Source organism: Taudactylus pleione, unplaced genomic scaffold, assembly GCF_031769625.1.
Source record: "Taudactylus pleione unplaced genomic scaffold, aTauple2 ptg000181l, whole genome shotgun sequence".
Lineage (NCBI taxonomy): Eukaryota > Metazoa > Chordata > Amphibia > Anura > Myobatrachidae > Taudactylus > Taudactylus pleione.
The window spans coordinates 10,560,682-10,581,894 of record NW_028284583.1 but is presented as its reverse complement, the minus strand read 5'-3'; the positions used below and the strand labels follow the sequence as shown (position 1 = coordinate 10,581,894).

The 21,213-nt window shown below is 40.1% G+C and overlaps 1 protein-coding gene across 1 annotated transcript in view; it reads left to right on the top strand.

Moving 5' to 3' along the window:
* The window catches only part of LANCL2 (LanC like glutathione S-transferase 2), a 58,171-nt gene extending 37,853 nt beyond the window's left edge, over positions 1-20,318 (top strand). Inside the window, exons 5-9 of the mRNA XM_088476056.1 lie at positions 3,689-3,835; positions 6,570-6,752; positions 12,829-13,005; positions 15,226-15,298; positions 17,476-20,318. Of these exons, the coding sequence (XP_088332182.1) occupies positions 3,689-3,835; positions 6,570-6,752; positions 12,829-13,005; positions 15,226-15,298; positions 17,476-17,552 (657 nt within the window). The 3' untranslated portion in view covers positions 17,553-20,318. The remainder of the gene's footprint in view (positions 1-3,688; positions 3,836-6,569; positions 6,753-12,828; positions 13,006-15,225; positions 15,299-17,475) is intronic.
* Positions 20,319-21,213: the final 895 nt, after the last annotated feature.

The window sequence follows — 21,213 nt, the reverse complement described above, 5'->3', positions numbered from 1 at the left end:
GGGTTCTAGTCAGACATGGAGCCTTCTGCCTGATTGATAATAGATATTAGTGAGTGATTACAGTATTAAGATGAAAATAGTGCTAGAAAAAAGCTATTTAAACAAAAGCTAAAATATAACAACCATTTACAGATGTTACACTTTACAATCTCTTCTGTGAACTAGTAATTTAAGGGATATCCGTTTAATGGTATGAACAATACAAGGAGTCTCACTGTTAAGCTGGGTACACACTGAGCGTTATGTTGGCCCGACAGGTACACATCAGAATGAGGTACTGAATGACGGAACAATCACTCGTCCCGTCCTTCATTACCTGCAACGGGGCCGTATGCAATATCGTCCGGTTGGACGTGCAGCACAGCCAACCGGACGATGTTCCATGGATGAGCCCGCATATTGGCCGTCCACACTGAGCGATCGTGTCTGTGTGTACCCAGCTTAAGTCAATTGTAGGGTACAACAAGTAAGAGTAAAACATTTCTGACACCACTAAATATAGTAAGTGGATATTATAGCAACATATGTTTTTTCGTTTTCCCCGCTTTGTTTTTAATAACTACATGCACTATATTAAGATTTCCTACATAATGTAAGACTATTTACATCTTAGTCACTTTGTTAATGTATTTGTTATGATAAGTAGTGTAACATTATTATTATGATTAAAGCCACTTTTAGCAGTGTTTCTTAATGTCCTATAAATATTTCTTTACTTCTTGTTTGAGTAATCAAAATTTACTTTGATCTTTTAATCCATATTAATTTTTTTTAAAAGACAGACATGACTGTTTCCTGACGCCTGCTGGTGAAGTAATGTGGAATTAGTCAGACTAAGGAGCTGTTCTGCAAAGCTGCATGTTTTTTGGCAGTTTTTATCGCCATTTGAGAACAGTGGGCCTGATTCAGAGATGCACGCTAACTCGATGGTTAGCGTACCTCTCCGATGGATTACAGACTGCGCATGTGCAGAAGGGTCCTGTGATCTCGCTCGCTGACTCCCCGAAGTAACATTTGAACATTGTTATGGAGCGTTGAACCATTTAAATTTGTTGGCTGCAGGTGAAGGGGCTGTAGTCATTCGGTCAACATTCATAATGTCCACACCACAATGTTGACAGTTATGATGCCGACAGTGTTAAAATGTTGGCAGAAAACATGGTAAATTCAACCATATACTATATATTGTGTATAGATATCATTGTTCTGTATGTGTATACTATATTTTAAATGACTCCCTCTATGTTGGTTATTTCGTTTTGGTTGGCCCATGTGTTAGTAACTTGAATAAAAGTTACGTTTTAAGATTTATATAAGAGTGCCCCGACAAAGAGTTTCTTCCTTTTGCAATATTCAATATGCTTTTATGTATGGCAGTCACTGGGTTGGTCTCTATATTGTATTTCACTTAAATGGATGCGCTTTGAATTGTATGGTGGTCATTAATACTGTAAGTCATGGCACCTTTGGTAAATTTCATTAGTGAGGGGAGGTGGGATGCCTTTCCTCCATACTACACCTCTGGCTGGAGTACCCTACACACAGACAAGGCCGGGACAGGAAATTATCTCAGTGCTATGAGACAATAATGCTAACCACCATGCCACTGTGCTGCTAGTTTTCTGCAAATGTTTTGCAGATATTCTACATTTATAAAATAGATATTTTTTAAAATAGATATTTTATCTATTTTAAATAGATAACACTACTAGCATGATATGAAATATTCTCATGATAAAAACTGCTAAAAAAAAAAAAAAAAAGTTGACGATAATTTTTTTTTTGATATATATATATATCTATATCTATATCTCTCCAATGGCGGCACTCAGAGGTCTGTCTTAAAATAATAAGGTATTGACTGAGAAGCACACCGGTGCTGTTAGCAACGTTTCGGGCTTTAATCGCCCGTCGTCAGGCTACAAAGTACAAAAAAGGAATAACAAACATTACATACCTTAAATACCTGTCGCTTCCCCCTCACCAGACGTCCGGTCACGCTGGCCTCCGCGTGCAGAATGCACAGGACTTCCGGGGCAGGTGGTGTGTGACCCTGGAGCCGGCGGATGCGAACGGTAGCCATAGCAACCTGGCATCTGTGGGGGAAATGTAAACAGAACCATAATTAAACACCAAGTTAGTGATGAATGAATGAACCGTGCACGATACATTAAAGCACCCACACACAACAAACATAAATAAAGGTCCATATGATTAGATAGAATATATATGTGAAAAAAGGTTACATTTTTGATAAGATTCCACCTTTGCAATAAGACATATGAAGATGGGCGGTAGAACTGCGCTCTCGTTGACCAGGAGGTGGTGGGTTGTGGTTTCGGGGTGCTGCACCTTTGTGTGGGAGTACCTTTCCCGCACTGAATACGTATGGGGGTAGGGGGGGTAAGGTGCGCTCTTTCTGCTAGTAGTGGTGATGGTGATGACTTGTGTGTGTTTGAGTGGTGTTAATTGCAATGTTTCTTCTGGTGGTGGTGGTGTTTTGGGAGTGAGAAGGAGGGTGTGATTGGGTATGGAGTGCAGTCTGGAGTAATGTGAAAAGGGGAATGAAATAGGATCAAAATCAGGCCAGCGAGACACAGTAATTTGGGGCAAAATCTTTTTTTGCAATAAGGCGGTTCATGAAATTTCATCCCTGCTGGATATTCCACGGTCAACTGTTGGTGATATTATTAGGCCCCTTATCTCCAGTGAAGGGCTATCTTAATGCTTCAGCATACCAAGACATTTAGGACAATGCTGTGCTTCCAACTTTGTGGCAACAGTTTGGGGAAGGCCCTTTTCTATTCCAACATGACTGTGCCCAAGTGCACAAAGCAAGGACTATAAAGACATGGTTTGATGTGTCCAGTGTGGAAGAACACACAGATTCCTGACCTCAACCCCATCAAGCACCTTAAGATGAACTGGAATGGAGATTGAGAGCCAGGCCTTCTCGTCCAACATCAGTATCTGCTCTACAGAATGAATGGGCACAAACTCCCACGAAACACTCCAAAATCTTGTGGAAAGCCTTCCAAGAAAAGTGGAAGCTGCTATACTTTAATATGGAGTTGTTCCCCTTTTGCAGCTATATGTATTTGAATGCAATGTCATTACAGTTTTTGTTGGGCGCCAGAATACTTTTGTCCATATACTCCAAAAATATACTGGCACATTAGGGTTATATATATATATATATATATATATATATATATATATATATATATATTTCTGAAATATGGAGGGCCTATTTGTTGCGCCAATCAATTCGGCAGCACCGCTAAGAGAGTACCTTGTTAGTAGGACACAACCATAAAGATATCCAAACACAATATTTAGAGGGCGCTAATAAATGGAATGTTTTTTACAATTTAATACCAATACAAAATTCACAATGGAGATACCACTGGAAACTTTCAGCTGACAAATATTTGCATTGAAGAATTCTTCTGATTTGGCCACCAAGGTTCTTATTCAATGTGTGAGATGTCCATTTGGTTCCATTTGTTAGCACCGCCTAAGTATTGTGTGTGTGTATGTGTGTGTATATATATATATATATATATATATATATATATATATATATATATATATATATATATATATATTTCTTAAACTGGTAAATAAAATTAAGTAAAATATTAATTGCTGAGCCCTACACGTCTGTATATTTGGTATCTGTCTACAGCTTGTAGATGCCATCATAGAATCTGGGAAAAATTTGTCCAAAGAGGAGCATAAGACAGAACGTTGCCCCTTGCTGTATCAGTGGCACAAGAAACAGTATATCGGAGCAGCCCATGGATTGGCTGGTATCTACTACATGCTGATGCAGGTAAGCCATAGAGTTTTAAATAAATGTTCTATTTTGTTTGTGTATGTATGTGAGAGCATATATATATTTTGTGTGTGTGGGTGGCCACCTTATTTGTGCTCATTAATGTAAATCTCTAATAGGCCAATTGTGCCAACAGCTCAATACATAAAAGCATGCAGACATGATGGAGAGGTTCAGATGTTCAGACCAAACACCAAAATGGGGAAGTAATGTGATTTAAATAATTTTAACCTTGTAACGTTTATTGGTTAGATAGAGTGGTTTGAGTACCTTTTAGAAAATTAATTTTCTGTGATGTACACACACAAGTCTGTAGAGTTTACAGAGAATAAAAATATCCAGTGCACAATAAAAACATCCAGTGAGCGGCAGTTCTGTAACAGAAATGCTGCAGCAACTGACATAACCATGGGTTACAATAATGGTATGCAGAAGAGCATGTATGAATGCATAGCACCTGGAACCATGAAGAGGGATTGCAGCAGAAAACTGCCCCAGGTTCCACTCCTCTTAGCTAAGAACAGGAAACTGAGGCTACAGTGGGCACAGACTCACCAAATCGGTTACAAGTGGAAACACTCTTGCTTGGTCAGATAAAGCTCAGCTTTAGCTGTAATATGCAGATAGGGTCAGAATTTTCAATCTTCTGGTGGTGGCATAATTATTTGGGGAATGTTTTCTTGGCCCACATTAGACACCTCAATAACAAATGTGCATCATTGCAATGCCAAAGCCTACCTGAATATTGTCACCGACAATGTGCATTGCATCTTCAATGGCAAACGTGTTAAGTCACAGTACACGTCATTAGAAGCTGATTTCACACACATGACCATGAGTTTGGTGTACTCCAATGACCTCTGCAATCACCAGATCTTAATCCGATAGTGCACCTTTGGGATGTGATTAAACGAGAGATTTGCAGCAGGAGTGTGCAGCTGACATATCCTGTAGCAACTGTGTATTACCGTGATGTCAGCATGGACTAGAATCTGGTGGAGTGGGGAATCTGCACCCTTCCACTAATAGAAATTGTGTTCTGTTTTTTGCTGCCTTTCAAAAGAGGAGAGGAATCCAGAATCCTCTCTTAGATATGGGAGAGGGAGTTTTCTCATGGGAGATATGAAACTGCCATGGACCAGAATTTGTAAAGCCATACATCAACGATGGATTGGGCCAATTCCTAATCCCCAGACGCTGGGGCCGGGGCATCGTTGAAATCTAAATTGTTGGATTTCCCTCATTTACCAGTCATGATCCTCTCGGAATGGTTTCAGCACCTTTTTTTAATTCAAACCATGAAGAATTCAGACAAGGGCAAGACACACATAAAATCCTGGCGCTGATCAGAATCACCTGTGTATATGTAGTGGGTAATGTACCAGTAGCCAAAAATGAGTGAGGAATACCAATCCTCACAAAGAAAGATATAGAGCAAAGTTTGTATGGTACTTAGAACATTGTAAACCCACAAAGACTCATTAATAAAAACCTTTATTGTGCAAAACAATCCCATAAAAAAGCTTAATGGTGCATACACACGGTCAGATTTTTCTTCAGATCTGAACGATAACTATTTAAAAAATCGTTCATATCTGAAGGAAAATCTGACATGTCTGAACGATGCGCGTTCCCGATGGTCAGATAACTATATCTGACATCTGATGTGTTTGCAGTCAGATTTGGACGATTCCATTCATTTTAATGCAGTCAAAAATCGTTCATAGTTAAAATCGTTCAAATCTTTGGTCAAATCGTTCATCTGACACATCTGACCATGTGTATGCTCCATAATGCTCCAAGGAGTGAATATTAAAAACTAACATTAGCTGATACATATGTAACTAAAAGAAAAAAGGCTAAACAGCTGCATTACTCTACAATTTTTTTACTTAGATATAGAGAGTTAAACATTCTTTATACCAAGATAAGCAGATGCACTGTTGATAAAAAAAAAATTATACAATGTAATAAATCCTCTTATAAAGTCAATGAAAATAATAAAAGGAACAGGGAGCCGTAAATGGTAGCAAAAATGTCCTTGTATAATAACTCCTCTGTCTTAAGTATATACATATTAAATAAGCGAATGTTCTATAAATGATAATGAGGAAATAATTGGAGCAACTGACTCCATAAGGAATAGCAAAGTATATGTACACAATAATGGCAATCAGAAAAGGATTCTTACTTGATAGCATTACTCACTATACTGGCGAACTTCCGGTATTGACTACATCCGAATTTAATACAAGCTCGGATGTAAATGGATTGTAAGCGGGAGATGTCCGCACGATGTGTCAGTGGATGGAAGGGGGCCTAGTATTTGCGATGGACGATGTCGAGCCCTAGTCAGTGAGAACACTCGGGCATAGAGTGTTCCGTGATAGTGATATAGACCAAGCAGCAGCCGGCAATAGTCTCTCCAACAGGTGGTAGCCAATAGGAATGATAGTTGGCAAATAGTAGCAGCTGTTATTTAGAAAAGTCTTAGATGAGCAGATAACACATGTCACTTCAGTGCGTTTCATCATTATGGCAGCTTTTTCAAGAAGCAAGTGTTCCAACAGCAATGGGGGGTTCCCACAAGTTACTATAAAGGTATACTTAATAAAGTGGGCAACCTTTGTATAGGTGTATGCAGAATATATATATATATATATATATATATATATATATATATAATAAAAAAATATGTGCGCTTATACTGTATAACAATTTGTTTTTCCAGCCTTTGGCAAAAGTAGACCAGGAAACCTTAACAGAGCTCGTGAAGCCAAGTATTGACTATTTGCGCCATAAGAAGTTTAGGTCTGGAAATTATCCATCATCCCTAAGCAATGAGACAGATCGGTTGGTGCACTGGTGTCATGGTGCACCCGGCGTAATACACATGCTCATTCAGGCCCACAAGGTGAGTGTTAACATATGTCAAACATATATTTAAGTGTTCTTTGGCTTTTAGAGCCCAGAATTATGAAGTGTCGACCAGGAGATTTCAAACTGTAAACCTCTGATGACACTTTGTCTCCTCGTTTTGGCCCAGCTCATGACAAGCCACAGTTGATATCAACAGAAAATTGAGACGCTTATGGAGCTGCAGTTGACAAATTAGATTTTTCTTTTTTGAAACTGCTTTACCAAGCAACATCCAGCACTTGCAAGTAGGAATACCTCATTTAAACTAGTTTAGCTGTCACAACATACAGCAGTAACTATATTGGGAAGTAGTTCTTGATTTTTGCATGCTCCAGTCACCATGTTAGCAGGCATAATTTGCCAGACAAGTCTGTCCTGCTCATTAAATCACTTCTGTGAAAAGTGACTAGCTTAGAGTAGAGTCCGTCTCCGAGTTCTGTACAGGGACGTGTACTTGTGTTTGTAGACAAAGGATTCAAAGAAAGTATATGGGTTTCTCTGTATCCTTAACATATAATCTAGTGTTTATTATACATATTACAAGTCATGTACAAGCAAATACAAAAAATGATGGCTAAGCAAAATGTTCCTTATTACTATACCACTAAAAATCTGTGTCCTATGAGCACTAAACAGCAGTCACATAATCCAAATCAGAGAGGGAAATGTACTAAGCCCTGAAGACAGATAATGTGAAGAGAGATAAAGTACCAACCTATGTATGAAAAATGACAGTACCAAATTACTTTATCTCTCTCCACTTTGTTTACAAGATTTAGTACATCTACCCCTTAATGAGGAACTTTGTTGTTAAAGGGACAGTATTTCATTGCTATTTTCTTTGATGAAAAAATAAAAATCACACAAATCTATTAACAATGTTCAATAACATCTTCCTAACAAAGCTGTAATATTTTGGTTTGTAGCATATAAATTTGTATTGAATCCAGTCGCGCTTAATACTGTATATCCGGAGTCTTGAAATTATGGATTGCACCGAGGATGGCTTCGAAATGATCTTTCTCCCTGATTTTCGTCCGCCACAAAAACTCTGCTAGGTAGTATTTGAAGTGGTGTCTTGCTGTGCCTCTGTACTTTTTGTTGTATCACAGGCCACTTGATGCCTGATTCTTATAGATCCTTGGGGCCGGATTCAATTAGACGCGAAAAGCCATAATTGGCGAAAACTTTTCACCTATTGTTGCTTTTAATTTGATTTCGGCTTATCTCCAAATTAAATTCCTGGGCGTTTTCGCCTAAGCGGAAACTCAATGCATTGAAACAGGTGGAAAAGTTTCTCCAATGAATGGCAGGCAGAAAAAAGTGAAAAATCTCTATTTTGGGGTGCAAATGTGCGGAAATGATTCAGAACCCTTTCGCGGCTCATTGAATACGGGCCTTGGTCTTGTATCTGCAACCGGGGGGAGCTGCACTAAGCCTTGGAGAGTGATAAAGTACCAACCAATCACCTCCTAACTGTCATTTCTCAAACACAGTCTGTAAACTGTCCGGAGCTGATTGTGTGGTACTTTATCAATCTCTACTTTATCTCCAAGTCTTAGTGCGTCCGCCCCCCCCACTGGAATCTGAAGAAATGATAGAGCCCTCGGCTATTTCGTCAATGATGACGGCGAACAGGGTTACGGTGCTTCCTACTGGCACCTCAACCAGGAAGAGGTTACAGTTGAACAGCTAAGAGGGGCAGACCTAGGTAGCACAACGGATCAATGGTCCTTTTCTTGCTCCATATAAAAGCAACAGAGATCATTATCGTCATTAAAAGAAAGACCAATAACAGGTAGTATCTTTAACAGCAATGTACCCTTAATTCTAATACCAGAGCCAACAGCATTTGCAGCCCAATATGTGCTATGAAATAATCAATAGAAATTATTGTAAATGCCTTTGCCTGGTATAGAGGCAAGTGAAGGGGTTGATGCAAGCATTGAAGATCTGTGTAGGGGAGCCTGCCTGTGTGCTGTGTTGGACATGCTATTAAAGACATTAGGAACAGTGCAAGCTAGTAAGTAAGGTTGTAGGGCTTTTGTAAGCTCAGCATGGGAAAGGCTTGCGGAAACAAAACTATATGAGAGCCTAACACTGTGTTCTATCTGCCTCACTCACCAGTGAAGGAGGCAGAGAATTCCTCAGAGTCACAGTAAGCGGCTGAGCAAGGAAAGTCTTGTAAGGACTGTCAGCGATATGTACCACACATCAATGGCACTGGTGCAGATTTCCTAGAAGAAACTGAGGTGGTATCAGTGCAAGCCAACAGAGGAAGTCCATGGAGCTAATCTCGCTACCAGTCATCCTCAGAGGATCATATCACGAGTCTGAACCCTGGCTTAATCCCTATATCAAAGGTTCCCAAACGCGGTCCTCAAGGCACCCCAACAGTTCAGGCTTTAGAGATATCCATGGATGAGCACAGGTGGTTAAATCAAATTGACTGAGGTACTAATTAAGTGACCTGTGCTCAACCATGGATATCTCCAAAACCTGGACTGTTGGGGAGCCTTGAGGACCGCGTTTGGGAACCTCTGCCCAAGACTTTTCTGGAATTGAGATTGTAATGCTCCGTTTACACCCCACTGGACAGTAGCCACACTATAGCTACTTTGCCAACACAGTAGGCTGCCATATAGTGCATTCCGCAAAGTGGTACGATCCTACATTGCTATGTGCCCCAAATAGTATAGATCTGGGTTTATCCGTTGTTTAACCAGATATTCTGATTAATCTAGGGAGCATCTCCACTGCATTAATCTTCGAAAAAATATAGATTTTCTTAAGAACATTCTCAAAATAAGGTGGTCATGTACAGTTACATAATAAATATACCCCTCCAGTGCAAAAGACCGCTCCACTTTTTGTTTGAGCAACTTAAACTGCAGAGTGCAACCCTTATTATACTTGGCATATATATGGAAAGGAGAATGGGAAACTCCCCCTTAGTAGTTAATCACTGAAATACAGTTCCCCTCACAATCGCAGTTTCTTTCATCCCCTTGTACAATATATTAGAAGGGGTGGGATTTTATATATAACACAGCGCATCAGCACTAGGCTGATTCGCTGTGGGTCTTGCACAGATCGCCTGAGGGGGGAATTATCTCTTCCCAAATCCGGCGTTACTTCTTCCTGTTATCGAGGCAAAGCAGGAAGAGCTATAGCAGCACAATAAGTACATCTGCCCCAAAATGTATATTCTGCATTTAAAAACATATTGAACTAAATGGAAAAAAAGATAGTGCACCACCAATTTTTAAATAGTGAATGCATGAATATAAAGTAAATGCTTATAATAAAGTAAATTGATGAATTTTGAATGTGACCAATCAAAATCTTGCATGCATGAACAGGCATTGTAGTTTGTAAATGGACAGGCTGAAGTTTGAGACTTATTGCATTATGGCATACCATGCTTAGAGGTGTTAGTAATCTGATAACAACGTTAATTTTAGCCTTAAGAAATGCAACTTGTATTCTGCTGCTAATTCTCTTTTAAAAACACTTCATTATAAAAAGCTGCTTTATAAGAGCATAAATCCTTGCATACATATCAATGGCTGTATTCAAATTCTGATGTTTGTTGTACCATGTCTAACAAATCCTGTTAGAGAATTTAACACAGTCGCCAACCAGTTCCCCACAGTTTGGCACATCTCCTCTTCGTGTGACAGCCAAGATGAGTTTAGTGACCCAGATTTAGCTCATTAGCTGCTACCATGAAGACTATAATTATCTTCACATCCTCTGCCTCTTGATGCAGAGCAGAAAGCAATTAAATCACATTATACAAAATCGTGCTTGTGTACCGCCTTGTCTTTTTAATGCTGCATTAGAGACACCCCTGGCTTTATCAAAGTGGTTTGTGCCCTGAAATATAGTTAGTTGATACTTTATTTATGGCTACAAGATAGCAGAAACGAAGGTTACAATTACATCCAGTTAATCAGCCATATTGTGGGTTCTCGGATCTAGAATAAATGTGTTCTTATTAGAATGGAACTCCACTTTTGGATAACCCCGCCCCCCCCCCCCCATTTTTAAATGCATCTCCTTTCTGTAGCAAATTAAGTGTTGTGTACCCCAAGGACCACATTATATGAAGCCTAGAGCCGCAATGTGCAAATCAAAGCAGCTGTTGTAGCACACAGTGCAGGAGGACAAGGACACGATCGTCCAGTCCTATTCAATGGGGATGAGTATTTCTGTTCAGATGCTTTGGATAAGACCGGCTTGTTTTCCTACACTGAGTGCCACAACAGCTGAGATACACATTTTGACTCAATAATTAAAATATAATTAGACTATTAGTATATAATAACTATTTTAATTGAACTCCTAAAGAAATTATTATGGTCTTATTTTTTAACACAAGTGCAAACAGGCAAGCAGGACAGAATGTTGCAGTTCAGCTAACAGCTGAGTGCCCACGTGGAGGCAATTTCAAAATTGGGTAGTCTAAGGGGTATACTTACTAAACGTTGTTTTTAATCAACTTTGATCCACTTTTGGTGTCGTGTTTCTCGGGCTAAATCACACATGAGGAGCCCCTGCGCTAATTAATATGCATAAGGGTTGATATGGATGAACTGACAATCACCACATTGCTATAATTACTTATAAATCTTTACTTCTAATAAAACATAATATAACAATGTCAATATACAATGTAAAAGTCACCATATTATAGTGATACAATTCTTAGATACACTATCACAAAAATGTATTGCTGAGAGAGGTGAATCCAAAACATAAAAAAACATATAATATGCAATAGGTGTCTTATATTAAATGTCTCTCATAGATAGTCTCAATATAAGGGATAAAAAACAAAAAGCAAAAATCAATCATCCAGTTCACAGGGAAAATATTGGACTGTTTCACATCTACTTAAACGGAGCTGTACATTAGATGCCTCCCAGGATTCCTAATAACATGGAGCCGGCTGTCTGATATTACATAGGATCAGCGCTTTGGTGAGAGCATTGCCGCGGGATCACACGTTTAGTGTGAAACATTCCCCAATATTATCCCTGTGAACTGGATGATTGATTTTTGCTTTTTGTTTTTTCTCTTATATTGAGACTATCTATGAGAGACATTTAATATAAGACACCTATTGCATATTATATGTTTTTTTATGTTTTGGATTCACCTCTCTCAGCAATACATTTTTGTGATAGTGTATCTAAAAATTGTATCACTATAATATGGTGACTTTTACATTGTATATTGACCGGTCAATTTGATATTGTTATATTATATTTTATTATAAGTAAAGATTTATAAATAATTATAGCAATGTGGTGATTGTCAGTTCATCCATATCAACCCTTATGCATATTAATTAGCGCAGGGGTTCCTCCACATATTTTGTCTGTCCAACACACCCGATTCACAGGTGTGTAACTGTTACAACTAGCACATTTTTTATCTCTGTTGCTTTATACAACAATTTTTGCAACTCACAGGTAATTTGAGTTTATATATTTAAATTTAGTCCTATTAGCGCTGGATGGTTGTTTTTAGTTTGGTATAAATCACACATTTACTAATATTTAAAAAAACAAATCGATATTTGTCTGTTAGTTAATGTGTGATTTAGCCCCAGAAACACAACATCATCATTTATGTTGATCGATTTTTAAATCAATCAGAATCTATTTTAAATTGACCTTTAGTAAATATACCCCTAAGTCTGGGGTAGGCAAGGTGTGGCACTCTGTTAGGGCATGCTAAACTGTGGCAGGACAGCTGGGCTGTGTAGTTCCACAGTAGCTGGAGTACCACGCCTTGCCTAGGCCAACAAAGTCAATTCAAGCATCTATAAACTGCAAGTGACAATGTTTAAACTGCTGGGCAGTGTAAGTTATTTAAAAATTTGTCTTAGTACAGCATAAGTGCTCACTTTGTCTCCTCAGCCATTCTTTCTCCAAAAAGTTTCTGTTTAGCTTTCCTGTTCTTCTAGCAATAAAACTCCTCATTCTGCAGCTGCCATGTTACCTCTCTGTGGCCTTCCTCAGCCCCAGAGGTGGTTTTTCATGAAATATTTTTGCTTTTAGCTTTTCAAAGAAGAGAAGTACTTGAAAGATGCCATAGAGTGCAGTGATGTCATTTGGCAGAGGGGCCTCCTAAGAAAGGGATATGGCATTTGTCATGGAACCTCAGGAAATGGATACGCGTTTTTATCTCTCTATAACCACACACAGGACAAGAAGTATCTCTACAGAGCCTGCAAGGTAATGGGGACATCACCCCAGCATTCTGCCAATAAATATACACACTACAAATAGTGTCATAAAAGGAAAATGAAAATTACACTTGGCACTGGCAGTTTCATTAGACTGTTTGACAAAGAGGATTATCTGGAAGTTTAAGTTTTGTGCATTGTAATTTACATATAAATGTATTGAATGTACAGTATGTGTGTCAAATTGTTACCACTGACAGTGCATTATTGTACACTTCTGGATACACATTAATGGTGGGTACATACTATACAGATATATCTGCAGATCGAGTGATCTGCAGATATATCTGCAGATGATGGTTGTTTGTACACACTGAACAACCATCATCTGTGTCTGCCTGCAGGTCCCAACGGCCAGAGGGCGTGCTGGGGGCCTGTTCCGGTGGGCAGAGGGAGTGTCCCGCCCCCCTCCTCGCGGCTGCCGCTGTGTGTATATTGATGATCTGCAGAGTGCCTGTACACACCTGCCGATGGACAGATATGTCTGCAGACAAATCTGTCCATCAGCTGTGCAGCACAGCCAATGCGATTATGTCGGTGAACGCCGCCGTTCACCAACATATCACGGGTACACACTGCCCGACGGTCAGCAGATACATTGGCCGATCAATTGATCGGCCAATGTATCTGTCAGTGTGTACCCAGCTTTAGACAACAGATTGGTCAGCAGACCGATCTGCCATTAGAGCGGCCAATTGGTAAGCTTTACACATTACCAATCTGTTGCTCGATATGTCTGAGCTGACATCACAAATATGGGTATTTAACTTTGCCCACACAGTTGAGATGTCAGTGTCGGTTGTCCCTGCAACAAGTGTACGGGCGGTCGACGGGATGCCCATACACACACGCAAATATCCGCAGTGCTGCAGGGTCGCCCTGAATTGTCTTAACTATGTAAATCACAGACATATCGTGTGTACACACCCGCCGATGCACTCGCTATAGATAGCTCGTCGGTAGAACAAACAATATATCACCAAGTGTGTTCCCAGCATTAGAATCCACTGTTTTTCCCTGTACCATACTAACTCCTATCAGTTGATGCTTCACTTTTTTCCATTTGCTTTTATGTTCTGGTCCTAAATGCCTGATGCACTTGACCTGTAGTTTCTCCAGCGCCCAGATTCCCCAACTAGTAATGAGTATCTAAATGTTTTGCTGCTCTGAAGCATTTCACGGCTGCCTGGCAGATGTAAATGGCATCTCAGAGCTCTTACAATATATTTTATGATCAAGACAATAACTCTTTGGGGAAATACAGATCTTCATGGTTCATTTAGGTCTGAAACATTCCTGCTTTTGTAGTCACTCTTTGAAATTGAGTTGCATTAACCTATTCACAGCCTGTACTATGGTATTAAAAATGCAACATATTTCCCTTCATGTCACTAGAACATGAAAAGGGGAGGCTCGATACAGAAAGACATGAATAATGTGAAGAATGCAATGTACAAATGCCTTCATTTTTTAGTGCTAGTATAGACCTCCTGTATTGAATTTTGCTTTTATCAACTTCCTAGCTTATAGAAAGGTGGTTATACTGATCATCTTTCTAACTTGCGTTCCCTATACAATTATCCATTATATGTGTATATATTCAGATTCTATGGGGGATGTAGTCATTAGGTCGACATTAACAGTGTTGACACCATAATGTCAACAGTTATAATATTGACATTGTCAGATGGCCAACAGTTGTTAGAATGTAGGATGGAAGGGTTAGGCACTTCTGGTAGTTTGGGGGTTAGGATAGAGGAGGGGGGGAAGGGTAGGGATTAGGGTTTGGGATGGGGCAGGTATACTCTACGGAAGCTGCTCCATCAGATGTTTGCTGCAGCCACTGAGAGCAGGTAAGTGACCGCTGGGCCACCAGGGACGATATGTGGACATTCTAACATGTCTATATGATGAGTGTCAACATGGTCATTGTCGACATTATGAACATGTGGACACTCTCATGTTGACATAATAACTGTGGCAGACAATGCCACACCCCAATCTATGAGAGTTATGCACAAACTGGATTATAATATTATTTCTGTTTTTATAAGTTTATTGAGGACTGTTGCCAATACTCATACCAAATAACTGTTCAACAAAGGCGCTATAATTCATATCAACCAATCAGCCCAGTGGTTTATTTATTTTTAATTGTCACAATTGTACCTGAACTTGTGTTTTAATGTTTTGTTTCTTTGATTTTTAGTTTGCAGAGTGGTGCTTAGATTATGGCAAACACGGATGCAGAATCCCCGACAGACCTTATTCCCTCTTTGAAGGTAATGTGTGTAAACTTGGCTGGTCATGCTTTAGCTGAATCCATGTATGATTGTCTTCACCTCACCACATTTAATTAAGTAAAAAAAAAAACAATTTTAAAAATGAAGTAAAATATTTTTTTGGAAAAAAAATGAGTTGGGGGCATCTCGCATAACCCCGTGCCCATAGGCCCCATTGTAATTACCTCCTATCCCCGTGGGTGATAGACACCCCCCAGTGGCAATTGCGCTCAATTAGCATTCCCCCCCCCCCCCTCCCCGTGGTAACAGATCTTCATTTTTTGTAACCACCCACCCCCAATGTAACAACTCCATTTTTTGCACATGCCCCCCCCCCCCCCTCCATCATGTCCCAGGTTTATTTTACTATGGGGCATTACACCCACAATGCCAATAGGGCCCCTCTTTTGTATTAAACGCCCCTCCTCCACATGCAGAGCACAGCAAAGCCTGGGGTTGGGGGCATGGCCGGCTCAAGGGGTAGCCGCGCGCGACTGAAAATGGGGTCATGGCCTAATTACCATAGACCACGCCCTAAATTATGTTATTTGGGTGTCATGCCCACATGGCACGCCTCCCGTGTAAAATCAGGCTGGGGGTGAGCCCAGCACTCCGTCACTAGCTGGGGTTCCCCCAGGCCATCTCCCTGCACTGAATGGATGCTGCGCACATACGCACAGCATCCATTCAGCTGCTCCGGGGTCCGGCACTGCCGCACAGCTGCGGCGGTGGGGGTTCCCAATCTCCCGACCTCCCGAGTGACAGCGGGGACAGTGTCTGAAAAGTCGGACTGTCCCTCTGAAATCGGGATGTTGGGAGGGTGGCGCCCCTGTTCGAGCCGGCCCTGGTCAGGGAGACTGGTCATCATTTGCAGACATCAGCCAAACAGTGCTCGGGGAGAGAATAAATTCCCCTCCTTACACTTTCCCTGGTTCATGCGCTCCAGAATACCGTTCCCACAACATTCTGGGGATCAATTTCGACAGTGTTGTTGAGTGAACGGGAAGAGATAATAAAACAAAACTTTGCATTTCCACTACCTTTTTGACAATTTTTAAAGTCTCTTAACCAGTGTCTAAACAAACAAATGGTAGAAAAAAACCTCACAAACCTAACAATGGAGCATAATAGATCTTTCCCAGATCATGTGGCTTATTGGCTTAATAGAAAACAATCATATTGTATTTAATCCACTTTAAACTTGTATGCCTCTCATTCTGTCTTGTATTATTGTTATAATGCCATTGACATTATGCTGTTAGTTTGGGTGTGGTCCGCATGCTCAAGATCTTGTTAGACTAATCTTATGTGATCATTTAGAAACTTTCATGAAAGCTAGCAATTGTTACAGAATGCTTCTCATGCCCCTGCCAGTACATGAGATGTCCAATTCTTATTATTACTCATTAAAATTGTATACCTGCCAATAACATTTTTCTTTATGCCAACATATAAATAAGCAATGATAAGAAAGTCCTCAAAGGCCAGATATTGTTGGTGTAGACAGTAGAGCGTATAATCAAACAATATTATGTAGTAACAATAGTGTCAGTCATATATATTTCTAAGGTGTTGGGTAGGTATATATGTATACTTATTCTAACTTTAATATCAACACTGTCCTCCTATAAAGACTAATGACAATAGTCTGTCTCATCTTTTACCACTTCTCTACTGACTGTACTGCACTGTCCCAAAGCTCTGTCCTAGTTTGCATCACATGCAACAGATAATCTCACCTCTACCAGAACCACCAGCAGGACCAGTAATGGCAAACATGTCCCTTCTATGTGAGTAGTCACCTAGTGTTATCAGCCAGGAAGCTTAACAGAGGGTGCAAATTTCAGAAGCAACCAGACTTTTTTTTTTCTGCATAGTTAGTGAAGACAAACCAGTTAAACTGATACTGACCAACAAATGAGCTAATAATACTCAGTTATACTTTTTGGCATAAAAACTGCCACTGACATACACATATTAATTAAGGAACCATACAAAGTGGGCCCTTAGTGGAATAACCCTGATATATAATGGCTGAATGTATATGTCGTTTTGTTATGTAGATGAGAAGTTTGCCAGCTTTCTTTCTGTGTAGAGATATTTTGCAAAAACAAAAGTATATATTTCAAAGATAAATTCCATTTGGAAATTACCAAAACCTGTCTTTCCCTTTTCAGGAATGGCTGGTGCAGTTCATTTCCTGTCAGACATGTTGACACCAGAGACTTCACGCTTTCCTGCTTTTGACCTTTGATAAGATGGCAGAAGAATTTGGAGAGGAATGTCTGTGGGAGCCTTCACACATGTCATGTCAGTGCCTCCAGTAGATGCTGCCAGCCTTGTCTTGTCACCACTTCTTACAGAAGAGTTGTGAAGACACTGCTGTGGAAAATGGGCTATTCTGAACTATACCATTAACCCCATGATAGTTTTATTATTTTATGGCAGATAGAAGATGCTTAGTAATTCCTGTTTTCATCTTTTTTTTTTTTTTTAACATACTAGTAATACTGTTTGATGTTGGACATTGCACTCTTGCTTTCAGATAAATTGTGGAAAGATGCTTTAGTGTCATCGTAGTATACAGCATAGTACATTCCATAATGTAACTGCCTGGCTGCTTAGGAAGAATGAATCTGACCTTTTCAATACTCAGACACCACTTAGACAAATCTAATTGACTTTATTGTGTGGGTAGAGAAAAGAAAACAACCTGAGCACTTATTCAGAGTCCATCTGTAATCTAACGAATGGCGTAAAGAATAGACAGTGGGTAAAAGTATTGAGGAGGTAATCTATACTAAAATTCATGGGATTGCACAGGAGGTCACACCACCTTCTTTATATTCTCTATCACTATACATTATTTCTGTGTTTACATTGGTTTTTGGGGTTCTGTGTTTTCCTTCCTGCCATGTATATTTTTCGGGTTGGGTATGATATCCCGACTGTCGGGCTGCCGCTAGTCAGAATACCGACAGTGGCATCCCGACACGCATTGGAGTGAATTGTAAGTATTTTCCCTACCCTAACCCACCCTTCTCTGTGCCTAACCCTCCCCCCCCAGTGCCTAAAACTAACCTCACCTTCCCCGCACCCTAAACTTAACACCCCCTCCCCGGTGCCTAAATCTAACCTCCGCCCCCCTAGTGCCTAAACCTAATCTCCCCCTCCTCGTGCCTAACCCCGCTAGGTAACGCTACCCTCCCCGTGCACCCCGATACTTACCTTCGGGATGCCGACGGTCGGGATACTGTTTACTGTCGGGATTACGGCGCTGGTATTAGGACCGGTGGCATCCTGCACACCAGGATGCCAACTACATCCCATATTTTTCATAGGATCAGCTGAATGGTCATTTGATGTGTCATAAGTAGTTATATTGCATTGCTGATTTAAGTCTAACTAAAATAGCTTTATTTAAGTCACTTTTTACTCTTCATGACACAATACATAATTGTACATCATAATATATCAGTACATTCATTGTATGTAATAAACTGGTGTATATAAACTAGGTGACCTGGAAAACATGAGCTTTCCACATACATCTTATCTCTGTGCACTACAAGTTGCATTAAACATAACGCGTGAGCGCCGTGTTGACTGTAGCGCCGAGCGTCTTTCCGTGCGACTTTTTACCTTGAAATGCGTCTTTTTCACAAAGCGACTGCGAGGTGTATCTGCGTGTGTGATACTACGTTACAGTGTCAGTGGCTGTGACATTGTAATGTAGTATTTCGCATGCAGATACACCCGTAGTTGTACACAGCATATACTGTAGACATGCCGCATATCATTTTAATCAGCAGGAGCTGCTTGTGCGTCCTTTTTGCATGACTTTGCGAATAAGACGCATTTCATGAAAAGTCACAGGAAAAGACGCTCTGCGCTACTAAGTCACACCACGGCATTCCACAACTAGAAGGGCTGTTTAGCGCACAAGGAAGTAAGATGAATATGGATACGTCTGTATACTATAATAGTTGATATAATGTGAATGTATTTGTAATAGACTGTCGATCCTCCAACTTGTCAGCCATGTGGAAACTGTTTGTTTGTGGTTATTCTGAACTGCTACATGCTGATAAAGACATGTCCACATAATCAGAGCTCGGTGTATTGAGGCTGGACCGTGCTATGCGAAGTGCATGTTTGGTGTTAAAGTGTCATAATAAATGTATGGCCGACAGTGAGGAAATGTGCTCTGCATATATATATTCCCTTTAACAGTGGTAACTAAGTATGTCTGCAACATCTGCATGTACTTTGCCTAAAGTGAGGGACCATGCCGAAAATATTCTTACTCTGCTGAAATAGACTAAAATAAAACCTCTTAAAGTGTACATATTCATGCACATAGTGGAGGGAGACATTCTGTGACCTAGGTTAATGTTCATTATTGTGTCGGTCAGTTCACTAGAACCCAGTAACATTACTAAGGCACTTATGAGATCACTAGTTCCCTATGGACTGTGAGGCTAAATATTGATTGTCTACCCACACTGTGTATAGACGACAGGTAGACCTTGCTTCCCAGGTGCTAAGATTTTCTCACACAATCTGCATGTAGCTGTTTCTAGATAAGGATATTAATCATATTATTTGTTTTATTTATCTTTCTTTTACTAAAATTGGCAACATTTGTGATGTAAAGCACAACCTGACTTATTGTCTAACAAATCATGTTATCGATTCACTCAGCTATTAAATCAGTGGGGGAATGTAACTGCATGCACCATTTGTACTGGACTTTATAGAAAGAGGCTTTTTTCTTCATGTGAGTGTCTGTCCATAATATATAGCTCATGCATTTGCTGTGATGAGAGAGACTGGCACATGGGTGACTGTTGTGGCATTAGGTGACTGGTGTATGGCCCTGCAGTGCTTGGAATGTATTGTACATGTTAGAGGTTAGTTATTCTGCAGTAGTCTTTCACTTGTTAACTTGTTCTTTGTTTTTATATGTTTCACCTCCATTTCTGTGGTAAAAATATAAAAAGACCAAAAACTTGTAATATTTGCTTGTGATCTGCTTTTTAATTACTTTATGGTTTAACATGAATAAGAAATTTAATGTCACCGATTGCTTTTCATTTGATCAAAATCTATTTGAACAATCTTGCGTATGTAGTTGTTGTTCAGTCCAGTTTGATAATAACATACGATAAAATTGCCATGGAGTACATTGGAAATACTTATTTTCTTAAAAAATAACTACACAAATCTTCAGGGGTTACCCATTACTAATATTATAAGCAGCATTCTCATCTTAATGCTTGTTTGAAACCAGCTAAGCAGGTGTTGATACAGTGATGACACACAGCCTACTAAAGTACGCTACCCTAAAAGACTTTTGTCACTGTAATTTCACAAAATGTTGTACCAGCTGCTGAGGCAGACATTCTGGACCTGATTCAGAGCCGCTCGTAAGCGGGCACTCGTTCGCTCCGAGCGATGTTCACACAACTGCGCATGCGTATGGGTCGTAATACACATGCGCCAACCAGTCAGTGCGATCGGAAATTGAGCGCTCGCCAAATAGCGAGTGCCTGCTAATTTGAGTGACAGGATGAGGCGTTTGTGGGTGGTAACAGGGGAAGGTGCTTGTGAACGGGGAGTGGAGATCCGAACGCAGGCATGCCAAACGGTCAAAACGGGCGTTTTAAGGGTGTGCATAATTAACAAAGCGGCGTCATCGACCACGTCACTTGGTTGTCTCTTAGCCTGAACTGTTCGCATGATTGCGGTAGGATAAACCTACCACAAGCACTGCGAGCAGTTCAGATGCCTTTCAATGTACTCGATTAATCAAATAAATAGGAGATGACGTATGATGCGAGCGGCCAGGGAGCGTCTTTACAAAATAGCGAGCGCATGTTTCGTTCGCTCGCTCAGACATAGAGGCGTCAACA